The 27,091-nt window shown below is 37.5% G+C and overlaps 1 protein-coding gene and 2 long non-coding RNA genes across 12 annotated transcripts in view; 1 reads left to right on the plus strand and 2 right to left on the minus strand.

The window, feature by feature from the left end:
• Positions 1-3,017: 3,017 nt before the first annotated feature.
• Positions 3,018-4,305, minus strand: LOC112566900. The gene is made up of 3 exons (XR_003099719.1): positions 4,223-4,305; positions 3,947-3,997; positions 3,018-3,437 (listed from the first exon to the last, which is right to left on the minus strand). It is a non-coding gene; the product is annotated as an uncharacterized LOC112566900 (long non-coding RNA).
• A 4,678-nt stretch (positions 4,306-8,983) lies between these two features.
• Positions 8,984-18,645, plus strand: LOC112567300. Its single transcript, XR_003099786.1, has 4 exons — positions 8,984-9,116; positions 17,161-17,318; positions 17,932-18,032; positions 18,311-18,645. It is a non-coding gene; the product is annotated as an uncharacterized LOC112567300 (long non-coding RNA).
• A 1,160-nt stretch (positions 18,646-19,805) lies between these two features.
• The window catches only part of LOC112565627 (palmitoyltransferase ZDHHC9-like), a 35,214-nt gene continuing 27,928 nt past the window's right edge, over positions 19,806-27,091 (minus strand). For 7 of the 10 annotated variants that reach the window (XM_025241186.1, XM_025241187.1, XM_025241185.1 and 4 more), the window contains one exon: positions 19,806-26,583. In XM_025241186.1, coding sequence (XP_025096971.1) covers positions 26,426-26,583 — 158 coding nt within the window. In that variant the 3' untranslated portion in view covers positions 19,806-26,425. The remainder of the gene's footprint in view (positions 26,584-27,091) is intronic. The other 3 variants (XM_025241194.1, XM_025241192.1, XM_025241195.1) reach the window with 1 other exon arrangement.

Below are 27,091 nucleotides of genomic sequence, written 5' to 3' on the forward strand. Positions count from 1 at the left end.
CATGACGTCACTACAAACGGCGAAGTGAGGAGCTCGGCAGCATGTGTTCGTTTCCGGCAGCGGCGGCGTTAGGGGGTGGCAAATGGGGCGGCCGCCCCAGGCCCCGCTCTCGAAGGGGCCCCGCGCTTCAGTTCCGAGGTCATCTTTATGACTTATTGCTGGCTGTGTTAAACAAGTTGTAACAAAAAAATTGACTTTCAGAAAACACTTCTAAGTTTTAATTAAGCAAATTATTGAATCCATGTCTTAACTTTAAACCCGACAATAATAACAAGCAGTTTATTAAGTTATCGTCACCATATTATTTCGCTTTAAGAAAAAGCCGGTACTGTCACAAACGGTGGGAAAGGTTACGAACAATTAAAACACTAAATTCGTGCGTTATTTCGCGAAATTGATCCAGCCTATCTAACTGTATATAAATTAGTGCTTCCGGCATCATATCAATAGGGATGTTGATACACGTACTCCATTACCCCGGCCCCTCGCGGATGGTCGGCCCCAGACCCCGCGTGTTCCTAACGGTTCCTAACGCCGCCTCTGCTTTCCGGCAGAGCGTTTAGTCTGTTTGCTGTCACAAGTTTGCTGTTCCCTTTTCACTGGATGTAATCTTGTCAGTTCTGTCTCAAGTTTTCTCATTGTGCGTTCGTCCGTCTGGGTTGCAAGACTCAGCTGACCGTCACTCTAAAAGTCAAATGGCCAGCCGCTCATCTTCTCACATGTTTAGAGAAGACTTGAGATTCCACTCGTTCACAAGATACAGAACAGAATTTCTTGCATGTCTGTTTAGCGTGTTTTCACGTCTTTCTCATCTGATATTGGAGCTACTTTTTAATTATTGTCTCTCTCTTTGAATTTTTTTCTAATCATCGATATTTCTTACAAGACAGCGCTAAGAAAACATCTCTGTCTCACAATTTCTTGTAGAAGTCAGGGTGTACAAATAGCGACTTTCAGGTATCAAAATTATCCCATCGTGCGACTTCTGAAAGACTTTAATCAGTTTCGGTGTGGGGGGGGGGGGGATTGTTTCACGGGAAGGTAGACAGTGTCGGTAGGAGGAACAATTTTACAGAAAGTAAGAACAACGGCAACAAGTTATTGGTATCGAGACAAGACAAACCTGGTCTATATTCATACTTTGTCATACTAACGGTTGGCCAATCCAGCTACTTATTATTTTTTTTTTAAAAAAAAAAAAAAAAAAAAAAAAAAAAAGCCGACAAAGTAAAAGAGAGCAGTTTGAAAAGGGGACGCTACTGTCAGCTTCCTCTAAAGTCTAAACTAATGGGTTTGCGTCCCATGAGAAAGGGCGAGGGGAAAAAAAACCGCTGATATTTTTTATGAACTTCATTCGCTGGATTAGTCACGTGGTAATTTTTTTAAAGCCGTTACCTCGTATATACTTTTCTTCTCTTCCTCTTGGACTGAAACAGTTCTCTAACTGTTCACCTTCCAACATGTGACGCTCAGTCTCTCTCGCCTGTGGGAATATTGTTAACCGACACATCTCTAGACATGTAGGGGTGGAGCCACCTATGGCGAGTAAGGGTCCTTCTCCAGTAGCTATAGTGATGAAAAAGACAATGTTTGTTTGGGTTTTGCATCTATTAAACATTCGTACTTAGGTCTTAAACTTTCTTACTTTCTCTATGAACTATTCATCCTTGTAATTATACAAACGGACCTAGTGAGCCTTTTCTTTCTTATAATGTTTCAGTCGGGCACCTACAGGCTACCTCTATGATAGTAACACCAGAAGTGAACGGTGTCTTGGCTGTGGACGGAGACGTGAACAGTGTCATCGCCGCACGTGCCCCATCCAGGAGGTCAGCGCGTTCGCTGCTCAGGCTGCAGATGCGGGCAACACAAACACTGAGTATATCAACCCCTGTGAGAGAATGATCAAAAGACTAGCATCTGCTGGATATTTTTTCAATCGCATCAGTGGTCGGGTAGAGTGCTTTGGCTGTGGGCGGAGACTAGATCAGTGTCACAGCAGCACGTGTCCCAGAGAACACCTCAACGTGCCACAGACCACACGGCATGATGCAACAGTTGATGCTCTGGAACTTTACACTACGTTTGGTGTAAAACTCAGGCAACCTTACTTTCCACAAAACTGAGACTTTTTAAAGCTCAATATCTACTTGCTGGACTAAAATCTTAACACGGTGTGCCTTTATTATCTTCGTCTTTCATCTTCATCCACCTCCTCCTCCTCCACCTCCTGCTCCTCCTCCTCTTCATAATCTCTCTGTCTGGTTGCCCTCAGCAGTTCCATGTAGCTACCAGTTCTCGTCGTCTTTGTGTGAGAATGGTGATTACTTCATCATGCAATATTACAGTATATTTCATTAGCACTCTGCGTGTCTTTTGTAACTGGGTTAGTTTTACTATTTTATTTCTGATATTTACTTTTGTTTTTATTGTTAGTAACTGTATGCTTGTTTGCCTTTCTATAGTTCAATGATTCCTGCTTTAACGAGATTTAAATTAATCTTTACATCATCCTTATTTGGATACATGCATAATTTTTAATGCTTATTTCTTTTGTAATAATATATATGTAAAGCTACACTTTGTATCTATTAACTGCAATTGCGCTGCTTTAATTTCTTACATTTTACAACATGTATGAAATCAATACAATTTTGTTCTTGGTGATTGGTTGTCAATTATAGATGAAGACCTTAAAGAATTGTAGCTAATTTGGCTTGCGACAATCTTTTAAATGTTTAGTGAACGTGTATTGAAGGACATATGCATACATACGGTTAGTTGGCTGTTTGAGTTTTACATGCCAGCATACACGCATACACACATCCAAAATATATACTAGCATACATTCAGAATAGTAAAAACACTAAGCAAACTAACAAGCTGGTGTGTAAAAAGCAGTTAGCACTCACAAATTTTAAAATGTACACATAACAATAATCCTAGAACAATCGTGCACATCACAGGACAGTCATGCCCAAACAAGCCTTCCGTCAACAAAGAGTGTTTCTTCGGATTAATTTTATTGATGCCAGATACATAAAGCATCAGCATCCCTTTCGTGGCTTTATACCACTAATTGTTTTATTACAATCCATTGTCAAGCATAGCAATTAGCACTGTAACAAGGGAGACAACTTTGTAACTCTTGACTCATAACTACTTCGATGAGTGTGCGCACTGAGGGCTGCCAGCTGTAAGTACCTTGGTACAGTGATAGAGGGAAGATTATCCTCTAGTGATCACGTGATCCAAGTATACAGACAGCCCCAGTAAAGTCTGTACCTTTTGAGGAAACTCCGCAGCTTCAACGTCAGGTCTGGGGTACTGTGGACTGTTTACAGGTCTCTTGTTGAGAGCATCCTCACATTTAGCATCGCCGTCTGGTATGGTCACCTCCTCGTCAAAGACAAGGCAAAGCTGGCCAGAATCATCCACTAGGAAAATAAAAGTACTGGTATACTAGTACTATGCTCATTCTATGTTTGCTATGCTCATACTGTTTGCTATGCTCATATTATGTTTTACATGCTCATGTTATGTTTGTATATGTGGTTGGGCTTGTGATCAAAAGAAAAATTTCTGTCTTGGACTTCCTCGGATAGACAATAAAGTTTGATTTGATTAAAAGAGAAGTTTTCATGCCTAAATGTGTGTGTGTGTCGTGGAGAGAAGCAATGTTCTTCCACATTCAATCACTTTTTTTACATCCTGTTAACTAAATGTACTAGTGTGAATGCAATGAATGTCTGCGTGTTTGAGTGAGCGTTTTTATTTTCTTTCGATTTTTTCCTTCTTTAAAAAAAAACTACTTTAAAATGAATGAAGCATTTTAAACACAATGTTTTTTAAACTCATGTTTGCATATAAATTCCAATGTTATAATTTATAAGGTATAAAATCTGAATTTTGCCGTTCTTTCTGACAAATTAAGCATCCTTCTCACAGGTGCAATGTCAAGGGTCCTCCAAACACTCATGTGGTTCTGTTCACAAACCTGAAACAAAGTTACACCATACCCGCCGATGTACTCTAAGACAAAAACAAAGCTTAACATGAATCAGAAAATTAAACGTTATTTTAAATATTCGTGTTTGAAAATATTTCAGCATAAAAAAAACCAGTGCTAATAAATGCTACTTTAATACTTTTCATAACTTTATGCTTTTGTTTCTTAACTAATAAAAGAAAGAACCAGATCTGTGAGCATCACTATACTTACCTTGTATTTTGCTCCCTGTCAGTAGGAATGGTCCTGATAAACTTGTGCAAAATGGAATAGCACCAAACTTCATCCCTCTAGAGCAGCGGTTCTCAACCTTTTACATGTGGCGACCCCCCTGACGAACACCGGTACGTCCGCGACCCCCTTAGCCAGCTAGGTCGGTGGAAGAGCGGGGGGGGGGGGGGAGCCTTAGCTAACCTCGAACGCCGCGTCGAGGAAATCAACAACGGAAGAACAAAGTTCGTATCTGCAAGAAGTATAACTGTTAATGAAATTTTACTAAAGCAAATTCTGTGGTGCTAATAAATATTATTTTATTGGACACTCACTTTGATTAATGAGAAGGTTGAGCCTGCTTGCTGTTGCATAGAGAAGCGAACCTGTGTGCGATGTTCGTACCCACTGCTATTCGCAGCTCAGCCTCTGCGTCCACACGATTTCTGTATTGAGACTTCAGTGCTGCCAATGCTGAAAATCCTTGCTCACACATATATGAAGTTGAAAATGGCAGAAGAACTTTCATTGCTTTCTCAGAAAGGAGAGGATATTCACCGTTGATGCTAATCCAGAATGTTGGCACTGGTGTTGTTTGGAAGACCATTTTCAGGGATTGGTCACTCGAAAGGTCGATGAGCTGCTCTTCTTCTTGCGTGGACAACCCGCTTGTGCTAGGATCAGCCAGAAATGGATTACGAATCCAATCGTATTTAGTCACATCAATTTCAGCGAAATAATGCTGAAACCTTTCTTGCAGTCCGCTTAGATGGGCAATAATTACATTCTTCACCTGAATCAAGATTCAAGTTAACGGCAGCCTTGCACTTACACAAGCACGGAAACATATCAAAAATATTTTCTTGGAGTATCTTCTGCGTCCACAACGAAATGTTTCGGACGAAAGCATTCATCTTGTCAGTTGTTTGTAATATGGTGGTGTCCTTCCCTTGTCTGGTCATGGCCTTCTGTCAGGGACCTATAGAGTACTAGGACTGAGCACGTGCGAATGAAAGGTGTGAATGATGGACGTTTCCTGAATGCGTGCCTTTTAGATGTTTTAAAAAAAAGAGAGGTGTGACTGGAGAGGGAGAGGGGAGTCAGCGATGAGAGATTGGGAAGAGAGAGGGCAAAAGGTGAGAGGAGGAGATTGGAGGCTTAATTGTTGAGAGGGGGATTGTGTTTTGAGTTTTGGAAGTGAGAAGTCACTGCATTGCCGAGACAGTGTACTTGAATAGGGAGAAGAGATTTGGAGTTTGATCGCCCTCACCACTCGGTTACACAATGTAAACTAATTTCACTAATACCAGTATAAGAAACTTTTTAAAAAAATGACCACCTTCGCGACCCCCTTGTAGGCACGTCGCGACCCCCCAGGGGGTCGCGACCCACAGGTTGAGAACCGCTGCTCTAGAGTCTAGATTCTAGAATATTCCAAGAAGACAGAGTTAGATGGTGAAGCTTCATAACAATCTCTGGGAGAAGACTGATAAAAGAATAGCAAAACAGTATAAAAAAAAACCCACTTAAACATTGTTGAAAACATTACTAAGATTTTCCACTTCTGTGAATATAAAAGAAAATCAGCTAATTGGTAAAAATGGCTAAATGGGCTGAATGGTTTAAAAATAGACCTCTTTTACAAGTATGACTAAATAAGTAGGCAGGCTAGCAGTAAGACTAAGACACACTTTACAAGCATAGCTAAATTAGTAGGCAGTACAGTACAAAGAGGTAACAAACTTTATACGCTTTATAAAATAAGTAAGCAGTCTTGTCTTTGGACGAAGGAAAAAACAAAAACAGTTATTCATGTGTAAACTACAGTAAATTAAATTCATGAAATTAGATCATTCGTAGTCTGTTTTTTACGGATGAATTTTTGGTTGAGTATGAACTTTTAACTGAATAAATTTAGTTGAAACTTACTTGAAGCTAAAAATTATACTTCTGAGAGATAGATTGTCTTTCTTATCATTAAGCAGCTGCTAAAGGCATATTTGTTAACATTGTTCCTTGGATTGATAGTGTGTTCTTGTAGTTTAGATAATGCAAAATCTTGTTATTTTGTTTTCATGATCATATTGTTACTAATATTTGTAAAATGCTGTGATTCATTAGGCAATGGCGTTCTTTAATTATTGTTATTATTATTTAAAAAAATTTAAGTGTTTCAGAACAAATCACAACACTCACCATGTTCGCTCTTATTCACATTCAAAGAGATATTTTAAACGGAAAACAAAATGTCATGAAAGAAACTGTGCTACAACTGTTTGGTAATCCTGTCATTTGATGGCGATGCCTATCTCACTGATTTGTCTGGAATGGGTGTTAGCGGTCAGTGAAGGACCTTGACTATCCTGACCCTTTGTTTCTTAGGATTTGTTACTTGGTCAAATTACCGCCCTTACTGCTTATTTACCTTTATCTCACATCCATATGATTGCTTTCATGGCTTAAAGGAAGCAGATCCATCCGTCCATAAAAAGGGAAGATTAAACTGTTATTAGAAAAGACGTTTCGTTGTCTGTTTTCTCCATGTTCTGACCGGGCAGGTCTTCCTTCTCTTGCCACTCGTTTGTTTCCTAGTCTGTAAAACAAAAGTAATAACTGCTAAACCAAACTCAAACAAAAACAGCGAAGCAAAAATAAAATTCCAAAAACTTTTCCTTAGAAGGAAGCTGGCTGTAACTTAACTTGTAACTTAAAAATATTTGGCATTAAAACAGAATCTCACTTGTAATTAGGGCAAAGAATATTGTGTGATCATTTATTCATTATCTTTGAATCTTGAAAAATCACGTTGTATTCCCTATGTATTCTGTATCCTCTAAAACCACAATTGTCTAATAACATTTCTGTAATAGTTCTGATTTTTTAATTTTAATTATTATTCTAAATCATACAACATATAGAATGTTATTCCAGCATCTTACATTCTTTTCATTTTCTACTTTGCATTTTTGCATAGTCAGGCTCCTACATGACACGACAGCTTCAACATTCCTTTTTACTGCACATTATTTTCTTCATACATGGCGAAAGCCTAAAAAAAAAATCATCTCCATACGACCAGCCTATGAACTGGATATGGGCTCGACAGGAAAACCAGTCCTGTGACTATTTTCCGCCGCTAACCCAGCATTTATCTCGACCTGACCTCAGTCAACTGCTTGCAATATGTCTACTGTGCCGGTCTATCATTGCCACTGTCTGTCGCGTCCATCAGACGAGTCAAACGAAATCAGAACTGAAATAGTTACCATCAAACGATGATTGGCTTGACTGTACCGAACAAATGTCGCCATATTTGTGAATACAAATCGAGTAACACGACGTAGACATGCTCACAGACAGACGACTACTTCACGTCTGCTTTGCGAGTGAAGGCGCTGCGTGGCGATCGTTGAGTCGTGGAAGTGCAAACGCTCGCTCGCTGCACAGTTTACACCTCGCGTTACTTTAACTCAATACTCAGAAACTCGTGCGTTCAAACCGAGATCTGTTCCTAATACCTCGTGTGGAGGTCACCATTATGCGCTGATGTCATCAGGCTCATCGCTCGCTCGATGACTGGTTCATGCAGCTTTTGCGCAGCCGGTCGCTCGCTGGCTTCGTTCCGAGGGTGATAAGGGGTAGAGTGTGTGGTTCGGGTAGACCCGGTGCTATGGCTGTGTACGCCTTACATGTGTAACGGGATGAAACTTCCCAGCAGGACTAAACGTCTCGGTATAGTCTGCGCATGTTACTGATAGTGAATGAAATTGTAAAACTCATGTTTAATTGATGCCTAATGATAACTCATGTTACATGCTAGAGCTGCTTGACAATGGGAAAGTAAACTAAGAATTTGGAATTCCATCTGAAATATGGCTTTATTGCTGAATCTGGGTAAATAAGGGCACCATATCAAATACTTTCCACTTGGCTCTTGCTAGAAATAAAATAACTTTGTAAAAGCAAAATTATACAAGCATATTTTGAAAATATCAGCGTACTATTCAAAAGGCACAGCAGCGAAACCAAACGTCTCGTCATGAAGCAAAGAAAAAATAAAGCCTATCGGTCACGTGAATCTTCGATTGGCAGTTTACTTGACATAAAAGTAAAGGACGAAACATTACAGGACATACGAAATAAATAACATTGCAAAAGCAAAATTATGCAACTCACAATATGCTTTGAGCTTGTTTTGATAAATAAACCCAAGAAAATGTTTACTAATCCATCGGAAGTTTGAACCGAGACGTTTAGTACTGCTAGGAAGTTTCATCCTGTTACAACATGCACAGCACTCAGAAACGACAGTCTGACATTACAGAGGGTTGTTGTTGCGATTTGTGTGCAGTTATGTGGCCTTTGGCTAGGAGACATAATCTCACTACTTACATACAATTCTCAGCAGGATTAATTCATTAGTACATCGTATGAAATAGACATTGTTTGGATGTGGAGGAGACACAAAAACATAATGTAATCACACATATTCTGAAAGCTATTATTAGCATTGCATTGTGTGTGTGTGTTTTCCAGATGGAAACGCTGCTAGTCTTTCTGATGAAAGCTTTGGGTCTCTGCGCGATCACCTCTTTCTCAGCAAACAAGCCTTCCATCATGCTACTGTCCAACCGCTTGCTGAACGATCTGCGTACTTTTTATTTTGTGCGTCTAGGCGCAGACATCTTACTTATATAGCGGTGAAAATTCACCACCACCAAGGACCGAAGGCCGCGCCCAGCGCATATTGAGCAACCAATCGGTGAGCTAACCAGCGAAACGATCCTCGCCAGGCAGACTGTGACTCGAGGAAGGTTGTACTGTTCGTTATTCAGATGTGGAGAATGTCTATGTTGAATTTCGACAAGTTAATGAACACATATGGCGACATCAGTAGGTAAGTAACTCTTTCAATTCTAAACCCTCTTGGAAAACAAGAGCGACTCCCGTCCGGGGTGTATGTAAGACAAACACAGAGGAAACCAAAGGCAGAAAGGGTAGCGCTGGGTTGAGCAAGTTGACCTAGTTGGTTCCTCACGCGGCACAACCGGGCTGATTTCCCTGTAAACCTAATTTACAGGAAAGTCGAATGCGGGCGAAACATTCCAGGTTCAGTGACTAAGAGGAGTTTTCTTTATTTTACATATTCGCCATCTATGAAGAAATTAATGAACAGAACAAGTGAGTGCCTGACCCTCTCGCATCGTGCGAACAAAAAGTAGTACTGACTCGATTTGAGAGCCTGCCATCTTGTTGAGACTGTCATGTCATACGAGAATCTTTTCTGTGTGAAATTATAAATCCAAACTTAACAATTTTGAAAATATCTTAAATCTTTTGAATAATGTTAACTTCTGGGGTATTTCAATTATTTCAGCAATAAGGTTAAGGCTGAAACAGTACAAATTTATGTATTAGGCTGTATATTTTCTGATGAAAGTAGATGGAGCAAATGTGAAATAAAATGTTCCTTTAATCATTCCTTACTGGCTGTGAGGCCAGTTAAGGAAGTGAGATTTTTCGTGATGTTTTTGCCATGAAAACCAATAACATATAGTTAAAAAAACAGGTCGTTACAAGTATCTAAAACTATCCAAATAATCATGAACAAAGGTTAAATTAAAGAACTATAATTATTTTTTCAAAATATTGCGGTTTCCCATAATCCAGAGCGAGGTGAAAATCGAAATAGATGTTATAACTATTTTATGAATTTGGTAATTACATATTTTAAGCACAAAAGCTTCTATATATATCACGATAAAAATCTGGAAACCATCGCATATGACAGATAAAATTAACTAGGTAACATTCTGGTAGGTTGCTTATATTAGTGTGATTTATTATAAATCTTTATGACCCTGACAATTGTCCAGCGACTTCCTCTTTCGTGTTAAGAACAATAGACAAAGGCCAACTGTAAATTAATGGCTGACTGCAACAGCGACAGGAAAATGGCCGATAAAGAAATGAAAGGGCAAGGCCAGGCATGCCCGCTGTGGCATGCCTGGCCTTGCCCTTGCATTTATTTTGCACTTCATGTCTTGGTGCAGCTGAACCATTAGGCCACGCCTTCTCCTACATTTTTGTTCACGCTGAGGGAAGACGGAAAAACAGATTTCATCCAAGTGACAGCTTTGAGAAATTGAGGATATTTTCAAAATAGAGATAACAATGTGCTAAATAAGTGTATTACATATAAAACACACCTTGTTATCTTAGTTGCTGAATTCATCAACTAGTCAATACATATGATTGTGAGCTTTCGTTACAATAAACCTACTTTAGTGTTTGATTAATCACATAGTGAAAGGACACGAGAGTTATCCTAACAATACACTTTGTCTGTCCCTCTTCTTTTTTTTATGCGTTCACATCAACCCTAGTAGCATTGAAAGAGGAACCCATATGGGACCCATGTCAGATTTACCTGGGATTCATCTGACAAATCCATGTGGGTCCCAGGCCGAAAATGAAAGCTGGCAAAGCAAGGGACCCATGTGTGTTTGCACAGATCTTATACTTTAAACCGTAAATGTTGCATAAAATAAATACCGAAGGACAAGTTAAGTTGTCATAATCAGTACTACTTAAAAGAATAGAATATTTCTTTCATCACAACCATCAACGCTCCAAAATTATCTCTCTCAGCAGAAGATAGTCTTTTTACAATTGACATTTTGAAGACATCCATCGACGCTTTTCATAACTCAGTCCAACATAATAATTATAATCGTGCTTCACGGACTAGTGGCTTCTCTGAAGACCACTCACTGCCCGACACGCCCCACCGCGCAGGCTTCACACACAGTAGCTGCAGTGGGGTCGTGACCTCTCCAGTGCCCCATCCTGAAAGGGTAGCTACAGTAGGCGTGACCCGAGCTGTGCTTTTCTAGTACAAGAGTCTGTGTGCGTCACTAGTAGGCGTGGCCTAAACAGCGCGAGCTGTCAACGCGAGACTGACGAGGCCGTTGGCAAGCCTCTCTCTGTCACCAACAGATGAAAAGATAGAGGGATTGGACGGTGGACGGCAAACCGTTAATATGTTGTTATGTCCTGATTCATTTCAGTTATTACAAATTTATGCTATCTGAATAAGATTCTCTGCTGCAGGCGCTTAAAGATTCAGCGGGAGGTCAAAATATAAAATACATAATTATATATATACATTTACGCAAAAATTTATAGTACATATTGGCATGTATAACATACACATACACACAATATGCGAGACAGGGACAATACTTTATTCATCCTTGTGGAAACAAAACAATACCAAAGTAGCACTACAATATCTTGTGAATCACACGTTCACTCCACACAGTCCACACAAATATACACCTACCTACCTCACTCACTCTCTCACCCACTCACCAGTATTATGACGCTGACAAAAAAATAGATATATGTTACTTTGAAGTATATTAAACCATCATTCATCTCACATAAATGTGCTTTTTAAACAATAACTTTTAAAGAACGTCGATGAAAGGATTACAAAATGTAAAAGTTGTGAGATTTATCCTCCGTTTCCTTTAAATATTGTCAGTATGTCTGCGGATATAGACACACGTGTCGTAAAATCCATGTGGGTCTACTACCGTTGTGAGATTTAGCCTTGCTGTCTGCTGACTAGGGATGTTGAGCTGTTCTTGGGGGCAAGCTTCATGATGCTCTTGGTCAGGTGTATGACCACAGCCAAAGCACTGTACGCGCCCATTATAGACATTGAAATAGTAGCCTCTGATCAACGCCAGCCTGTAAATAAGGATGTCAATAGACACTATTCATTAATTAAAGCCTCAGAGCAAAGTAATAAAAATAATTTATCAAAATAATACAGACCAGTGACAATATAACGGGTTTAAAGTGTCATCTAAAACTAATTGTTTTATTTCTAAATTAAGAGCAAGTTTATGCATTAAAACTCAAAGCTTTGAGGACTGTAGTTGTATTGCTCTTCAAATTTTTCATATTCGTGCTATCAAATACCACTACTCCATGTTACACTTCCTAATATTTTACATTTGTGTATTTTTTTAATGATCAGCACTGCAAATTGATGGCCCCATCTAATGTACTCAAACAAGCTTCCAGAAACGAAACGTATTCTGTGAGAAGATTTTCTTTAATATTTAGGCAAGCAAAGTAAGCTGATTAATTCAAAGCACCATTGTTGTACAAGTTTGCGGACACCTTGGCTTGTCAAGGGAGGTAAGACATAATCTTATGGGAAAGGCTGGTTATTGCGCTTTGTTGAAAAAAACAAAAACAAAACACAACAAAAAACTAAACCCCAAACTCTTCATCATATTATTAAGGTGCGCGCGCTCACACGTTTTTAGAATAAGTTTTGTTTTCTTTTCCAATCGAATATCAGCTGGAGGTATTTTTTGCAGATCCATATACTGCCTATTAAAAATGTATTACAATTGTGTGGTTCTCTTTAGGTACATAATAACGATAAGGAGAAGGAAACTAATATAACACATGTCTACCTACGTTGTGAGATTTAGGCGTGCAGTCTGCTGACTAGTGATGTTGAGCTGTTCTTGGGGGCAAGCTTCATGATGCTCTTGGTCAGGTGTACGGCCACATCCAAAGCACTGTTCGCGCCCATTATAGGCATTAAAATAATAGCCTCTGGCCGCCGCCAGCCTGCAAATAATGATATCAACAAACACCATTCACTAATTATAGCCTCAGAGGGAAGTCGTAAAACTAATTTATCAAAATAACACCGATTAGTGAGAATGTTAAGGGTTCGAAATTATGAACAATGGAAAACGTGAGGCAACTTTTCATGGAAATATTTATACTTTTATTTGCAGACGATATTGTAATAATATTAGAAATTATAATGGGAGTAAAGAATCAAGTGAATATATTGCATGGAACATCACTAATTCTTAGCCAAATCGTAAGGTGAAATAAGATAATATTATTGTTTTCAGAACACATCTCCCTGTATGGCGCAGACTTAACTGATATCAAAGCTAAATATTTCACTACCATTGATGATATAATTCCATTTTGCCCAGTGACAATAATCCTCTACCTAAAGCATTTAATAAAACTACTAACTACTCCTAACCCTCGGTTTAGCCAGACATGTCCTAAACCATGTCTAAAAAGAATAAACCTAATATCAGATCCCCAGCTCTGCTTCCCATTATTATCCAGTCCTACTATCATTTTGTAGCCTCTCCATGGAAGTCTAATTGTTAATTTTTTAACCAGTATCTAACATTAGTATGTGTTAATGAAAAGTGGCTATTTCATAAAATCATTATGTATCATCATGTTAGGAGTATGTGTGCTACAGCCAGATATTTTTTCATAGCGCATGTATACATGTTTGTATATATTTCCATACAAATACTTTCATTGAGGCCCCATACATCTGCTCTGTACTACAAAAGGCTGGTTTCTACATCCACAGAATGATTGCCTATCTTATATAATGTATTTATAATGCAAAATACTGCTTTCTTAGCCTTAGTTAATTCTTCAAATGTACTTAGCCTAGTAGAGAAATGATGGCCTAAATGCATATACAGTCAAATCTCCCTACTATGCCACCTACCGGGACCGAGCAAAAGTGGCATAGTAGCGAGAGTGGCATAGTAGAGAGGGTTCGTAAAAACAGCTTTATTTGTTCAAGTTACCCGTCAGTCCAAAGCAGGGGTGGGCAATTAATTTGCCCAAGGGGCCGCATGAGAAATTGGGATGGTTTTAGAGGGCCGGACTAATTTAGTTAACTCAGTTTTACCTAATACTGTATATATAGTATATACTGGCGGGCGGGTGGGCGGGCTGGTCAGAGATAGGAGGCCTTTGCCCAGGTCTGGTCCAAAGCTCTCAAGAATCGTCGGCTTCGCTAGCTGTCTTCTCTCATTCTCCCTCTCACCTCTTCATCCTCCACCCCTCCCAACCACATCCGCGCACCTGCATCCTGTCGCTAGTCGACCCCCTCACACCTTCCCTCTGTCACGTGGCTGTCACCCGGCCAGCGACCACCTACCCCCCACATTGCCAGCCTCCACCCTCCCTGTGTGCGTGCTAGGTTCCATCCACCTAACTGCGATGTCCCACACTACCGTACAGTATAGTAATCGAGCACTGCGCAGAATTTCACAACTTGTGTCTTTTAACAATCACAAAAAAGTGGCATAGTAGCGAGAGTAGGGGTGGCATAGTAAATTTTTTTTTACATTGAATTTATAGTCGGGACCGAGCAAAAGTGGCATAATACCGAGAGTGGCATAGTCGCGGGGTGGCATAGTAGGGAGATTTGACTGTATATGTATTAACCACATTCATTTGTATACTTTCATACAACCACTTTCATTCGTTGATAAGAATTTACTTTACGTTTAGGATAAGAATTAGTGATGCTTCATGCAATATATTCATTACAGTTTCAAATAGCAATCTAATATCGTCTGTAAATAAAAGTATAAATATTTCCATGAAAACTTGCCTCATGTTTTCCATTGTTCATAATTTGTAAAGCTACCTCGTTAATAAAAAGCGAGCAAAGTATAGGGATACAGTAGTGTGTGTTTGACTGCAGAAATTTGACAGGTAACTAAAAGAATGCCCCTTTAAAATCCTCCTATCGTACTTTAAAACAAAATCCAGCAGATTATAATATATAAACATACATACAAGCTGACTTACACTAACAAGGCCATTACTTAAATGCCCTGAGATAATTATTTTATTTCCACTTATTTACATTATAAAGGTTATACTTATACCTTCGGGACCTTTCACGTGTCCTTCCACGATGTAAAGCAGAGTGAATTCTGAAGGAATTAAGCCTGTCTTCTTCTCGACACATCGTAAAATTCAAGTCGTTCGCCATGATTAACTATACCGGAAGAGGCTGTCCAATAAGACCGAAGTGTAAACTCTTATTAAACTTTGAGAGGATTGTAAAAAGTTGATTTTGCCTGCAAAACAGTACTAATTAACTGAAAGGATAATAATTTAACGCTTTAGGAAACTGAATGAATAGATTCTATATCCGAGGTAAGAAGAGAGCATACACCTGTTATATGACCTATTTTTGGTTTAGATGGAAGTTACGACAAATTTACCTTATCAGCGATCGTAAACTAAGCAATGAGTTGGTGAAGTTGCGCACTGCTTCCCTTTTACAGGAGAGTTTATATCACTTCATCCTGTGACACCTTTCTTCATTTATATCATATTTACCATAAGGGATTGTGAAAAAATAAAATTAGAAATTATCGACATGTCACGACTGTCATTAACCACCAAGCAATTTCTTCTTCACTTGCTGTTTTATGAATTTTATTTTTATAAATTTGATGAACTGAATTGATGAGCGATTCCTCGTCCTGCTGGCTCCAGCTTCTGAACCGTTCAACCCGAGACTATAAGCATCTGTGACAATGGATAAACATTTAGTAGCACACTCTGAGAGATGTTGATATATCGCCATTAAAATGCCTATAGGACATTTTCTCTCATGTACTCACAATGAGTAAAATGAGCTTTCAAATAAATTTGAACATAGTGGAAAAAGAGAAATATACAGAAGCCTAAAATAAATAAGAGTTATGGACCGGGAGAACGCAGGCACGTCAAGTAAAACATGAGTACCGTGGTTCATTCGACATATTTCTGAATACTGTCTGCACATATAAGATTTAATGACTGGTACACAGTGTAAGATATACCTTCCACCCCTAGGATCCTACCCCCTTATCCACACACCCACATCACTTTCACCATACACGTCTTACTACCGTCTGAATAAATAGGAAATCCAGCGAGGAAAATGAATGCGTATGAGGCATATGTATAATTGATGTTCAACAATATATAAAGGAATTAAAATGTCCTGGGCTAGAAGTTATCAATCTCAAATGGACAGACATTGTTTTAGAATGATTTTTATAAAGTTATTGATCTTAATAAATGTGGTCCCAACCTGTACAATGAAACCGCACAAATACATGTTTTGCTAAACATATTTGCACCAAGAAAGGAGACTTCAGTCGAGTCGTTACAGAACCAATACATTTTATAAGATAATTAAAACTGGCTTTAATGAAGCTTTCTGTGATGTAAACTGATTTCAAGAAGGCGAGTGTGTTATAGAACATTTCTATAGCAGATTAATGTAGCTGTAAACTAAAAGCTGTATTTGGTAGTGCTACAAACATGCGTTGTTTCAACAATTATTAGCTATTAAAGTACATTATGATTGAGGGACCTAACCATAGAATCATCAGTGATGACTGAAAACTTGCGAAGATCCCAGCAGAAGTACTTTTAATATTCCTTCATGGTATTATTCTTGGTGTGGATGTTCTTTCATCTACCGACTTGGTAACATGATTTCAATCGCTGTAGTTAAAAGTGCATTCATTAGTATGTTATATTATAATTACTTGGTAGTGCTGGGAGTATTGTGCATTTTACTTTTTTACTTTAAAGCATTCAATTTCTAGTTCTTTAGACAGACAAAGAGGGGGAGGGAGAAGTAGAATTTTGTTTTCCCCCATTGTTTTTATCCTCCACTGTGTTTCAGTCACATCACAACTGCTGGGGAAAAACATGAAAGATTTCTTCCAATGTTTCGTTTTTCAACAGCCACATTACCTTTGAAGCTAGCTCTAATTTTCTTTTATTACTACAGTTACTTATAGCCTAACAGTGGCGAAGGAACAAGAAAGCAAGGAGGCAGTCGCCCTCCCCTTCCCCAGCCTCAAAGAGGTTAAATGTTTTTTTGTTGTTCACTGTCAGCATAGAGATCCCCTCCAAAGCCAAGAATCTTCCAAAGCCACTGTTTGCGTGTATTTTGGTTGAGTTTTTATTTTTTTGCTTTGATTTATTTAGGCTTTCGTTTTTGCTTGTTTATTTCTGGTGTCTGATCTACATGTTTCTACTTTTAATCTGTGCAGATGGTGCAAGAGGAAATGAACGCATGCCATGATATTGAAGACCTACGGGGAAGAATGGTATCTAAACATGGTGGAAGCAGCACAAAATGGTTTTTAGTACACATTCATCGTACCTTCAGTTAAGGGGCTTCCAAGAATGTGAAGAGGAAAAATCAAAGGTATACAGAATGAATGTAAAAAAAAAAAAGGAGTAATCGAGGTCATTCTGTCAAAAGGACATGATGAAGAAAGGGTCCTTCATTAAGTTCTAACACGCATCAAGAACTTATAAACGATTTTAATGCCAATTGAAACCCATACTGGTGTAAGCTAAAGTTTTTTCTGAGAAGAAGTGTATAAAATGGCTAATATGTTTTAACTCAAGATAAACACTAAAAGAAATAAGGTATGTTAAATTTTATAATTTATTATCAACAATTTATTTAAGCTTTAAGTTAACATCTTAAGACGTTGAAATTCTCAGACAAATTAACGAATTTAAGCTCAAAGAATATGTCAGCAAAAGTCTCACCCAAACATTAATATCTGCTGAAAACAAACTTGATCTTATAAAATTACATTTCAGTGATTTATTTTAATAGTAGTCGTTGACTAAAGTTCCCACAGAAATAGCCTTCAGTTTCACCTGTCGTGCCAAGGTTTCTGTCATCTATTTTGTGTTTAATATCATTAGATTAGATGTTATTGTCATTGACACCTATAACATTTGTGAGACATGAATGGATGTGTATTTACTTATCTGATAAGTTATTTATTGCTTTTTCTTGACAGTCTTCTGCCAGAGCTGATGTACGGTGAGAAAAGCTCCATCTTACTCCATGTTCGTGGAATATTCTAGAGGCCTACGTACACACGAGCGAGGCACATCCGCGGTAAGGACAAAAATATAGAAGGATTTTGATGTAGTTTTACTTGGTACAGAGTTTGTTTGATAAGACTACTAGCAATGAACAAAGAGTGAAGTAGTCATCACATCTGGGCGCATTTGGGTATGGAATGATGCCCCTAAATATGCATCGTTCTTCCATTACAGAAGAACAAAAACAAGATGAAATTACCAGTTTTCAGACATTGAAATGTTTTAATAATTTGCATATGCTAAGCTCCTTTTTTAACTGCTTGATAGCTGAAATGCAGCTCTTTGTTTCAGGCCCGACATACCAAGTGATCGAGAGATTGGTGGACCAGATGACTGGACTAAAAATTAACAAAAAATGACGAAAATGTTTTTAAGTTCTTACTATGGCTTAGAAAACGTGTGCTTAAAAGATTTTGTAATTTATAAAAAAATTCTTGACCCCTATTTGATGTTCATTCTTAACATAAGGAACGTGCCCTGAGATTATCTCCCTTACATTACAGATCGGGTAATTTGTAATGATTGTAAATGGATTAGATAATGATGCACATAAAAGTTGCACGGAAGATATGTGCTAAAAGTATATTTACGTCCCATATTTGAATAAAATTAGTCAGGAAAAAACCTCAATTACTGTGTTCAAGTTTGTCCTATTATATGTCTTCTAAATTGTTTTAAAAAGATGTGTGTCTCTCTATGTGTTTGGACGTTGTGTGTACTGTTATTTTCTGTCGATTCTCGTCTTTTTGTTATTTTTTAGTCATTCTATTTTATTTACATTTATATTTGTGTGCGTGCCTGTATATTGATAAACTACACATTCTCTAAGCAGTTGTCATTAGAAGTGACTGCCTTTGTACGACAATAAAAGACACAATAAACAAACACATATTTATATATCTAAACTTATAAAGTAAGAAATAAAATAAGCAGCTAAGCTAACAAATATTTTGATTTCTCCATATGTTTATTTATCATCACACATTTTAAAAATAAACTGGATGAGAATAATGTATAGGTAAGCATAAACATGTATTTATTTACCCACTTATACGAAGACAGAGCACATCAAAATATTGTTTATAGAAGGAAGGGGCTTCGGGCCCATCATAGACGTTTAGAGGTGGATTGCTGTCTGTCTACCAAAACCAAAGCTTAGCCTTTTGCGAAGTGATCTGCTGTTAGTCTCGGCGAGCCGTAACAAAGAATGTTAATAAACCGGAAGCTATGTCGTCTAATGCCTCGTTTTAGCCTTATGTTTAGTCTACATACTACCGTCTGTTATAGTTATTAAAGGGTGTGATAATAATACAGGGCTACATGCACCTGTATTTGTGCCTTTCAACATCCTATTATTTGGATTGAACAATCCTTGTTCGTTTTATACCTTTTTTTAATAGATGACTGCAGAAACCACAAGAACTTGTTAAAGAAGTTGTTAACGCAGCTTATTGCAGCTTCTCAGCAGACCGACTGCCAAATAGCCTTTTTGTCGTTGTTGTTACACGGGCATCTGAGTGAGCTATCACGTGAACAAAGGTGTGCCAGTGAGTGTTATTGCATCTCTAGTCACCGTACTTTAAAATTTTGCAAAATGTGTGCGTGTGTTTGCAATCATTCTTTTTAATAATGGGCCTATTGCTGTGATATCATCTAATAAATTGCAAAATATGAGTTTTATTAATTTATTTTAAATATGCTGCAAGATAACTGAAAACAGTTGTTTGTAACCTAACTTTTTGAATGTAAGGGTTATTTTTTTATGTTTCCAGAAACATAGTCTCACTCTTCATAAAAACCAAAAACTTTATTCACACAAGCAATATACAGTTAAAGGTAGCACATAATGTTTACATGCACAGAATCTTTCTCACTTCCTTGCAGAGTAAAGGACAATACAAAATGGCAATAGCAATAGACACCAAACTATTATTTTAAAAGGAGGTACACATAGAAAATCGAACCAAAAATGGGGCGAGTGAAGGCTTGGCCTTTTTCTTGTTTTGGAAACGACAAGACGTAGTCTCGTGCTATTCAGTCATTTTTATGCTTTGTAGAAGACAATGTGGAAGAAAAATAAACTATTTTGTATGTAGGAAGTCTTAGTAAGAAATATTGACACAACTCTCTTCATGCCTACAGATGTTTTACCAAGACCTAGGCAGTTCTGATACTCCTGGTCTACTCAATGCAAATATACACCGAACTTTAAACGTTGACACCAGCAAGCCAATACAATCTAAAAATTCACACACAAATCTGAAATGCAGAACTGTAAATCACTACAGTATTTGTCACTTTCCCAGAAAGGTATCTTTAATTTTTGACATACAAATACAGATGTAGATATGTTTGTGTATGGATGCAAATGCTATATATGTGTGCACAAGAGAGGAAAACAATGGTAGTAATGAAGAGTTGTGGAAAAACAAGGTTTGCATCTTTTACCATTTAGACCATTTTGCATGCCAAATCTAGAAGCTTATGTATCATGATTTTTAAAAAAAAGTAATTTTCTGATTTATCATAAATATGAAAATCAGAGCATGTCTGAAAGATTAGTGCTCATAAGGTGTAAATACCAAGTATGACACAAGTGATAAATATAACAATCACAGCTTGCAAAAATCAACCCTTTCTTCGAAATCCCCCTCTCTCACTTCAACAACCAAAAAAATTCATTAAAAATTCCAAACATCTTTATCAAAATGTGCATTTTGTCTTTACGTTGAAAGTTGAGAGACAGATTAAAGTTATTTCATTTAAACAGGTTATTTATATGGCCTTTGTGCACAAACAAGCTTTAAGAGATGCCACACCAGTCTGAAATATTTAATACAGGCAATATACTCAACTATCTTGACATGAGAGATTGCTCAAGAAAAGAAGGAACAGCATTATATCTGGGTGGAAGGAGAAGGAAAAAAAAGTTTTACCTTTATGAACTTTGACTTTGACTAAAGGATTAATAGCCATAAACAATATTGGTCCTCAAAAATAAATTACCAGGAGTTTACATCTTTACCTCATCAACTTTTTCAAAAATAAACCCCTCCTAACTCTATCAGCAAATAGCTCACCAACTTAACATGCTATTTTTCACTGTTGTTTCCACTTTCCACATCTTTAACCAAACCACTAGTCATACAAACTACTTTCTGCATGTAATCAGTTTTCCCTTTCTTGTTTTATGACATTATACAAATGATAAATATTGATGTGTTGTAATTGAACTAGACAAAACAGCCACCATCCAGCATATCAGAAAGCAACAGCCTAGATAATACCAGAGCAAATTATAATGAATTCTCGTATAGCAGGCAAGCTCTTATTTTGCCAAGGGGAGTCGACCCTGTATAGGCTATAATTGCACATAGACCCAAATTTTAATGCAACATGATTTTCTGCTGAACAGACATGTGGAAAGAAATTTCTGCAGTTCAATGCAACATCTGAGTGAACATCTAAAAATGAGCTATTTACATCAATTCACACATCAAGACCACTAAAATGCCTATGGCTGAGGTGTCAGGCTGTGGCAGTCTTTGGTACAGTCTAAAAACTTCTCAACAGTCAACCTGTTTTACAAAGACAGTTATCACTCACTGATAGTAAAAGATTGCCAAGTGAAATAAATACTGAAAGGGGGCAAGCTGGAAGCGATGACAGAAATGAGTAAGAGACTTTACTGTGCTTTTCCTGACAAAAAAAAAAGAAGGTAGAAACAGAATTTTACAGCTGTTTATAAAGCAGATTTCAACAAAAAAACTATTACACATTGCAACCACTGTCACAGACACCACTCAGAAAAAATCAGCATAGCAACAAAAAAAAAAAAAAACCCCAACAAATATCACAAAACATTTGATAACTGGCTTCTAATTATGTGACTAAGAACTTGAAAAATCATCAAGCCATAAGAGAACTGGAGACAAAAAGGTGATTGCCCCCCAGATTTGTGTGCATTCATCCTGCAAAGTGTCGAGGCTTGCACAGCATTGTTCAGCCAGCCACAAAACCTGTAATTCGACTTCAGGAACATACTGCTTATTTGGATGCTGATGTAATCTTGTTCTTTACTCCACACTACAAGATCGCAAATACCCAGAATACGGATTTTAAATTCTATGTCAATTGCTGCCTTCATCCACTGAAGTACCTTGAGAAATCCAACATATAAATCTGTCCACAACACAGAAACAGTCACTATGTATTTTGAGAGACAGGTGGTATGTATTTCTTGGTCCAACATACTGCAACAAGTAGTAACATTTTCTAACAGGCAAAACTAATAGCGTTTTAACAAAGTCAATCTGAAACATTTAATATACTTAAACGGGCTTATAAAATAATCTGAAACATAACAAAATCAACTGACGTGTTTTAGGGATGGTAGAAATTCAGGACTGCAAAGCCATGCTGGAAACTGGTGTGAAAGTGCCATCTTGGGTGTGCAGTAAGAAATTGAAGCATTACACACACTGCATGTGTCTTCATAATTTATCATTTACAGTTATAAGATGCGTCATTTTGATGCTCTCTTGGATCTAAACTTCTGTGGATGCTTCTGTCAAAGAGCGACCCATCATAGTAAGACCTTCATTCAAAAAGAAAAAAGGAAGTGGGGGGAGGTCAGGTATAACACTAATTTGTTACATTTAGGGAAAGGACCAAACCAGAAATTAGATCAGGGTCATTTTATTTTTTTAAAAATTTAGTAATGATCATGTCAGCTGCTGGGACTTGCTTTTCACCAATTCATCATGGCACCTACTTGGCAAACTGTTGGTAGGTGCTATAAATTTACATAATGTTTCCAAAATGCTCTTAAGAAGTTTTAAGATGCGATTTTGTACTAACAACAGCAGAAACAGCAACTGTGTACACGTGCAGTGGCTTAATTCAAGACATGCCAGTCGTCTGACACTCCTGCTGACAGAAAGCAGCTGCCATTATAATGTCTGCTACAGAAACCAGATCAAAGAAAACTTGAGCTGTTGCATGCATGTCACTAAAATGATCTGAGCCTTCACTTATGACACAGAATGGATGACAGACATACTCCGACGTCCCCCAACCTTTTAACACACAAGCTTCTTTTAAATTTCTAGCTGTATTTGTTACACAGTCTACTTACAGACAAAAAAACTGCAGCAACACAGGTGGGGAAATGTCCTCTCTACAAGGGAAGCAAGCTGAGCATGAGATCAATCAGAACATAAAGTCTGTAATCATATTCCACATAAAAACATGTTTACATTAACCAGTATTTACAACATGCTGTAAAATGATCTATGTACAATGACAAGATGACAACATTTATTTTGTGAGACCTTCAAGGAAAACAAAAACTCCGATCATTCAATATTTTGTATGTGAACAAAGAATATCAAAGATTAACTAACCATACACACATACATACTCTAGTGGATGCATCCTCTCGCGCATACACACATATGCACAAACAAATCCTTGTTACCAGAAGCCACATTCTAATGGAATGCATGTAGTTCTGGACAGCTCATATGCTGTTGACAGTCCCTGGCCTTTGTTAAGCATGAAAGAAGCACAAAGGGAAGATGTAGTTGTGAGTAGGGAATTAGAACCCTTGAAGAACAAACTAATGTTTAGGCACATTATCATGTTAAGTTGAAGAAATTTTGGTATGACTGATCACAACAGCCTGTCGAGAGCACATGCTATATCCCATAATGTTGGATATGAACAACAAAAACACATTATCTACAAACTGCATTCAAAAGACACATACAAAGCACTCTGTAAATCAGCAAGTCAAATGGATACAAATAATCAGTCTCATAATTGTTGAAATGTCATGATTTCAATAATAATACCCAAATATAGCCATACAGTGCATTATTGAAGCAACTACATGATTAAAAATGCTGAAATGAATATTGAATCACCACAATGATTATGCTCCACTCTACAGTTCCTTGATCATCACATTTTAAATTAGTTCCAATTGTAACACAGAAAAAATTCACCTTGTTTAGTGATCGAGATGTTTATGAATGAAAGCAGAGATGACTAGATAGACTAGGACAGTGGAGGAGCAAGAATGTAGGAATGGTATCTGCTTCTAGACCAACACTCACTGCTACTATCTCCTTTACGTTTTCAGAAGAAATGATTCACCTATAATTTTCACAACCAAAACGTGTTTGGAATTACAAACAAAATGCAGCCAGAGGATCCGATGGCATATGCTGAGGAAAATAACCATTAAAAAAATCCACCTCCAGACCCCGAAAAAAAAAATCAGTGTTGGAGGAAAAATCTTGAAGGAAAAAAAGAAAAAACACCAAGGAGATTTTGCTTGACTCCTTATGGCTTGTTACATGCTGAAGAGCCACTGTAAGGATTGTTAGAATATTTTCTTTAGCATAAAAAAATGAAACAAACATAAACGCAACTGTGAAAAATATAAATGTTTTCAAAACTTGATGTGAAGAGGCTCCAGCCTTCCTCATTAACATGGAACAAAGACAATATGACTTTGACAGCTCAGCTCTAAGTTCAAAAGCAGATGGAAATAACTGCAGTTTTATTGCGGCTGGCTGGAAGCTTAATTCGTTTAAGAAACCTGGAATGTCAGCGTGTTTACTTATTATGATGATTCAAATGTTTTCAAATAATAGGTAGAGCTGAATGCAGAAGATGGTAATATAAAAAGAAAAGATGAAAAACCTTTTGCACAAAGTTACACAATAATTTTGACAAAATGCTTACATGATTTTCCTTTTACAGGCCACAGCAATACTTTAGATTAAAAGTAAATAACTGGCAAGGCTAGCAAACTGGAAAGTTTACATATTAATGATTGACTCAATGTCAGAAAGTTCAAAGTTAATGGGACAAAGCAACTCCCCCCCCCAAAAAAACCTGGCATGATTTTTAATCCTTTTTCTGGCTGTCACTAATAATTGGGTTGAGAAAAAAATGTGAGAGCTTCAAGTTCATATTAATGGGGCACTGTCATAAAAGAGAGCTTCCTTTTGTGACATCACAGAAAATTAGGTTGCAGTCATTCCTAAATGAAACTGAAAACACTGATCAAACATCTTTATCTCGAACTAGAATTATACACTCATAGATTAAAAATTCCCAAAGAAATTTTCACTCAGGTTACTCCTTAAGCTTTAAAATTTGTTTTTAAAATCCTTCATTCCAACTTCCTTCTTTCTAAGCGTCTTCCACAATCAGACCAAAGTCTACATAGCGAAAAGGTAAGGGTCCCATGGCCTACTAGTCATAGTGATGTTAATGGTTAGTGGTTGACAGTCTAGAGCAGGTAAAGCCCAGCCCTCTCGTTTTGCCACTTTGTATTTACCCTGATAAATCACTCGCCCATTTGCATCTGGGTGGGGAAGAGAGCTTTCCAGTTTCTGGCCCAAGTGAGCCTTCTCAACTATGACCTTCTGCTCTGAAGTCTAACATTCTAACCTCATGACTTCAAATCCTCCTATTTGTGATTTCAATTCAGCATGCTTACAAAAAATGCACCACAGGATTAGTCAGTCAGTCACTTGCTAGTTTTGGCTTTTTTTTTTTTATTTTTCAAATAGCTTGCAAGAAGCAGCCTTTAAGTCCATATCCTACAGCCTTCTAGCCAAAGGGTGAGAAGCTTGCATGACTGGAATTTTCTTTAAGCAAGATGGAACTTGATAAATGCACCACTCACAATTAAAACCAAGATATAGATATTGGTTAATATGGGGGAGGTGGCAGGAGTGGAGGGGAACCCTTTTCGAAACATCAGGTCTTGACACACATTTTATGTTCCAAGAAGTAATGCAAATTAAGTCAAACATGGCATTCAGCATCTTTTGTTCCTTTCTTGGAAAATAAAATGTTACAAATAAAATGCAATGGATACAAATGCCCTTCACCTGGGCTAATGTCAGGCCATTCCTTATTGTCTACAAAACATGCATATCATTGACCATAATGGTCTGAAGATCAGAAAAGCATGTCACACATAATTTGGGGTCTGAGCTATTGAAATTTACACATCAATCTGCAGAAAAACTAAATAAATGACATCAACGATGGGCCAAAGCACTTTCAATACAAATATTATATAAATCAAAATAAAAACACTCTTACATCTTGCATGTCACTGAGGATTATTTAATATAACCTGATTTTTTTAAATCTCAAAATGCATTTTGGAAACAAAAGAATGCTCAAGACAGAGAACCACTAATGACAAGGAATAACAAGTGGCAGACATGTTCCTTTTCCAGTGACACTGTAGCATTAGCCAACAGGACCAGCAGTCACAAACATGCCGGGTCTTGTGCTGATGTGGATGTCATGTCATTGTCTATGAAACATAGGTCTCTTTTGCCTTCATGTTGCTTGTGTCACAAAACATGGGGCTCAAAAGTCTGTGCTGCAACCACGAGACATAGTAGCTTTATTTCCTTTGACAGCTGGCAGCACAGTTGTGCCAGAAATGTAGTCGGAATGGCGGTAAGGCTGTGGATAGATAGAGCTGGCACCTGTGCCGTGAATGCCAGCATGGTTGTTGGGCCGACCTGAAATCACATATAATGCTAGAATCAAGAAACAACCAACAAATTGAATCAAAAATTAAAAAAAAAATCAAAATCTGGGAATAATGCAAGAAAGAATTAAGGCCCTTTCCTCAAATAACTGTATTTTGGATGCCTTAAATAAAACAAATTTTCCCTAAAGAAGCTAATACTGTTTCCCTCAACAACAACAACAAAAATTGTTAGATAATGAGAAAATCAATAAGATGATTACCAAAACTATGATTTATCAAAGAAATTTACAAAGAGAACAAAATTTAATACAATAATCACAAACTTCAATCATTAATGATGAAAATGGAAAAGTTGGCTATGCTAACATTAAAAACATAAAGCAATGTCACAAAATACAGCTGAAGTTAATGTGGTTTTGAAAAATGGATAAAAATTACCCAAAGCTTAAAAAGATTGAAAACAAACAGCAGTATTACAAACATAATTTCTGACTACTCAGAATGCAATGACATGCATGTGATGATTTTTCACAACA

Source organism: Pomacea canaliculata, linkage group LG6 (genome assembly GCF_003073045.1).
Source record: "Pomacea canaliculata isolate SZHN2017 linkage group LG6, ASM307304v1, whole genome shotgun sequence".
In the NCBI taxonomy this organism is placed as follows: domain Eukaryota; kingdom Metazoa; phylum Mollusca; class Gastropoda; order Architaenioglossa; family Ampullariidae; genus Pomacea; species Pomacea canaliculata.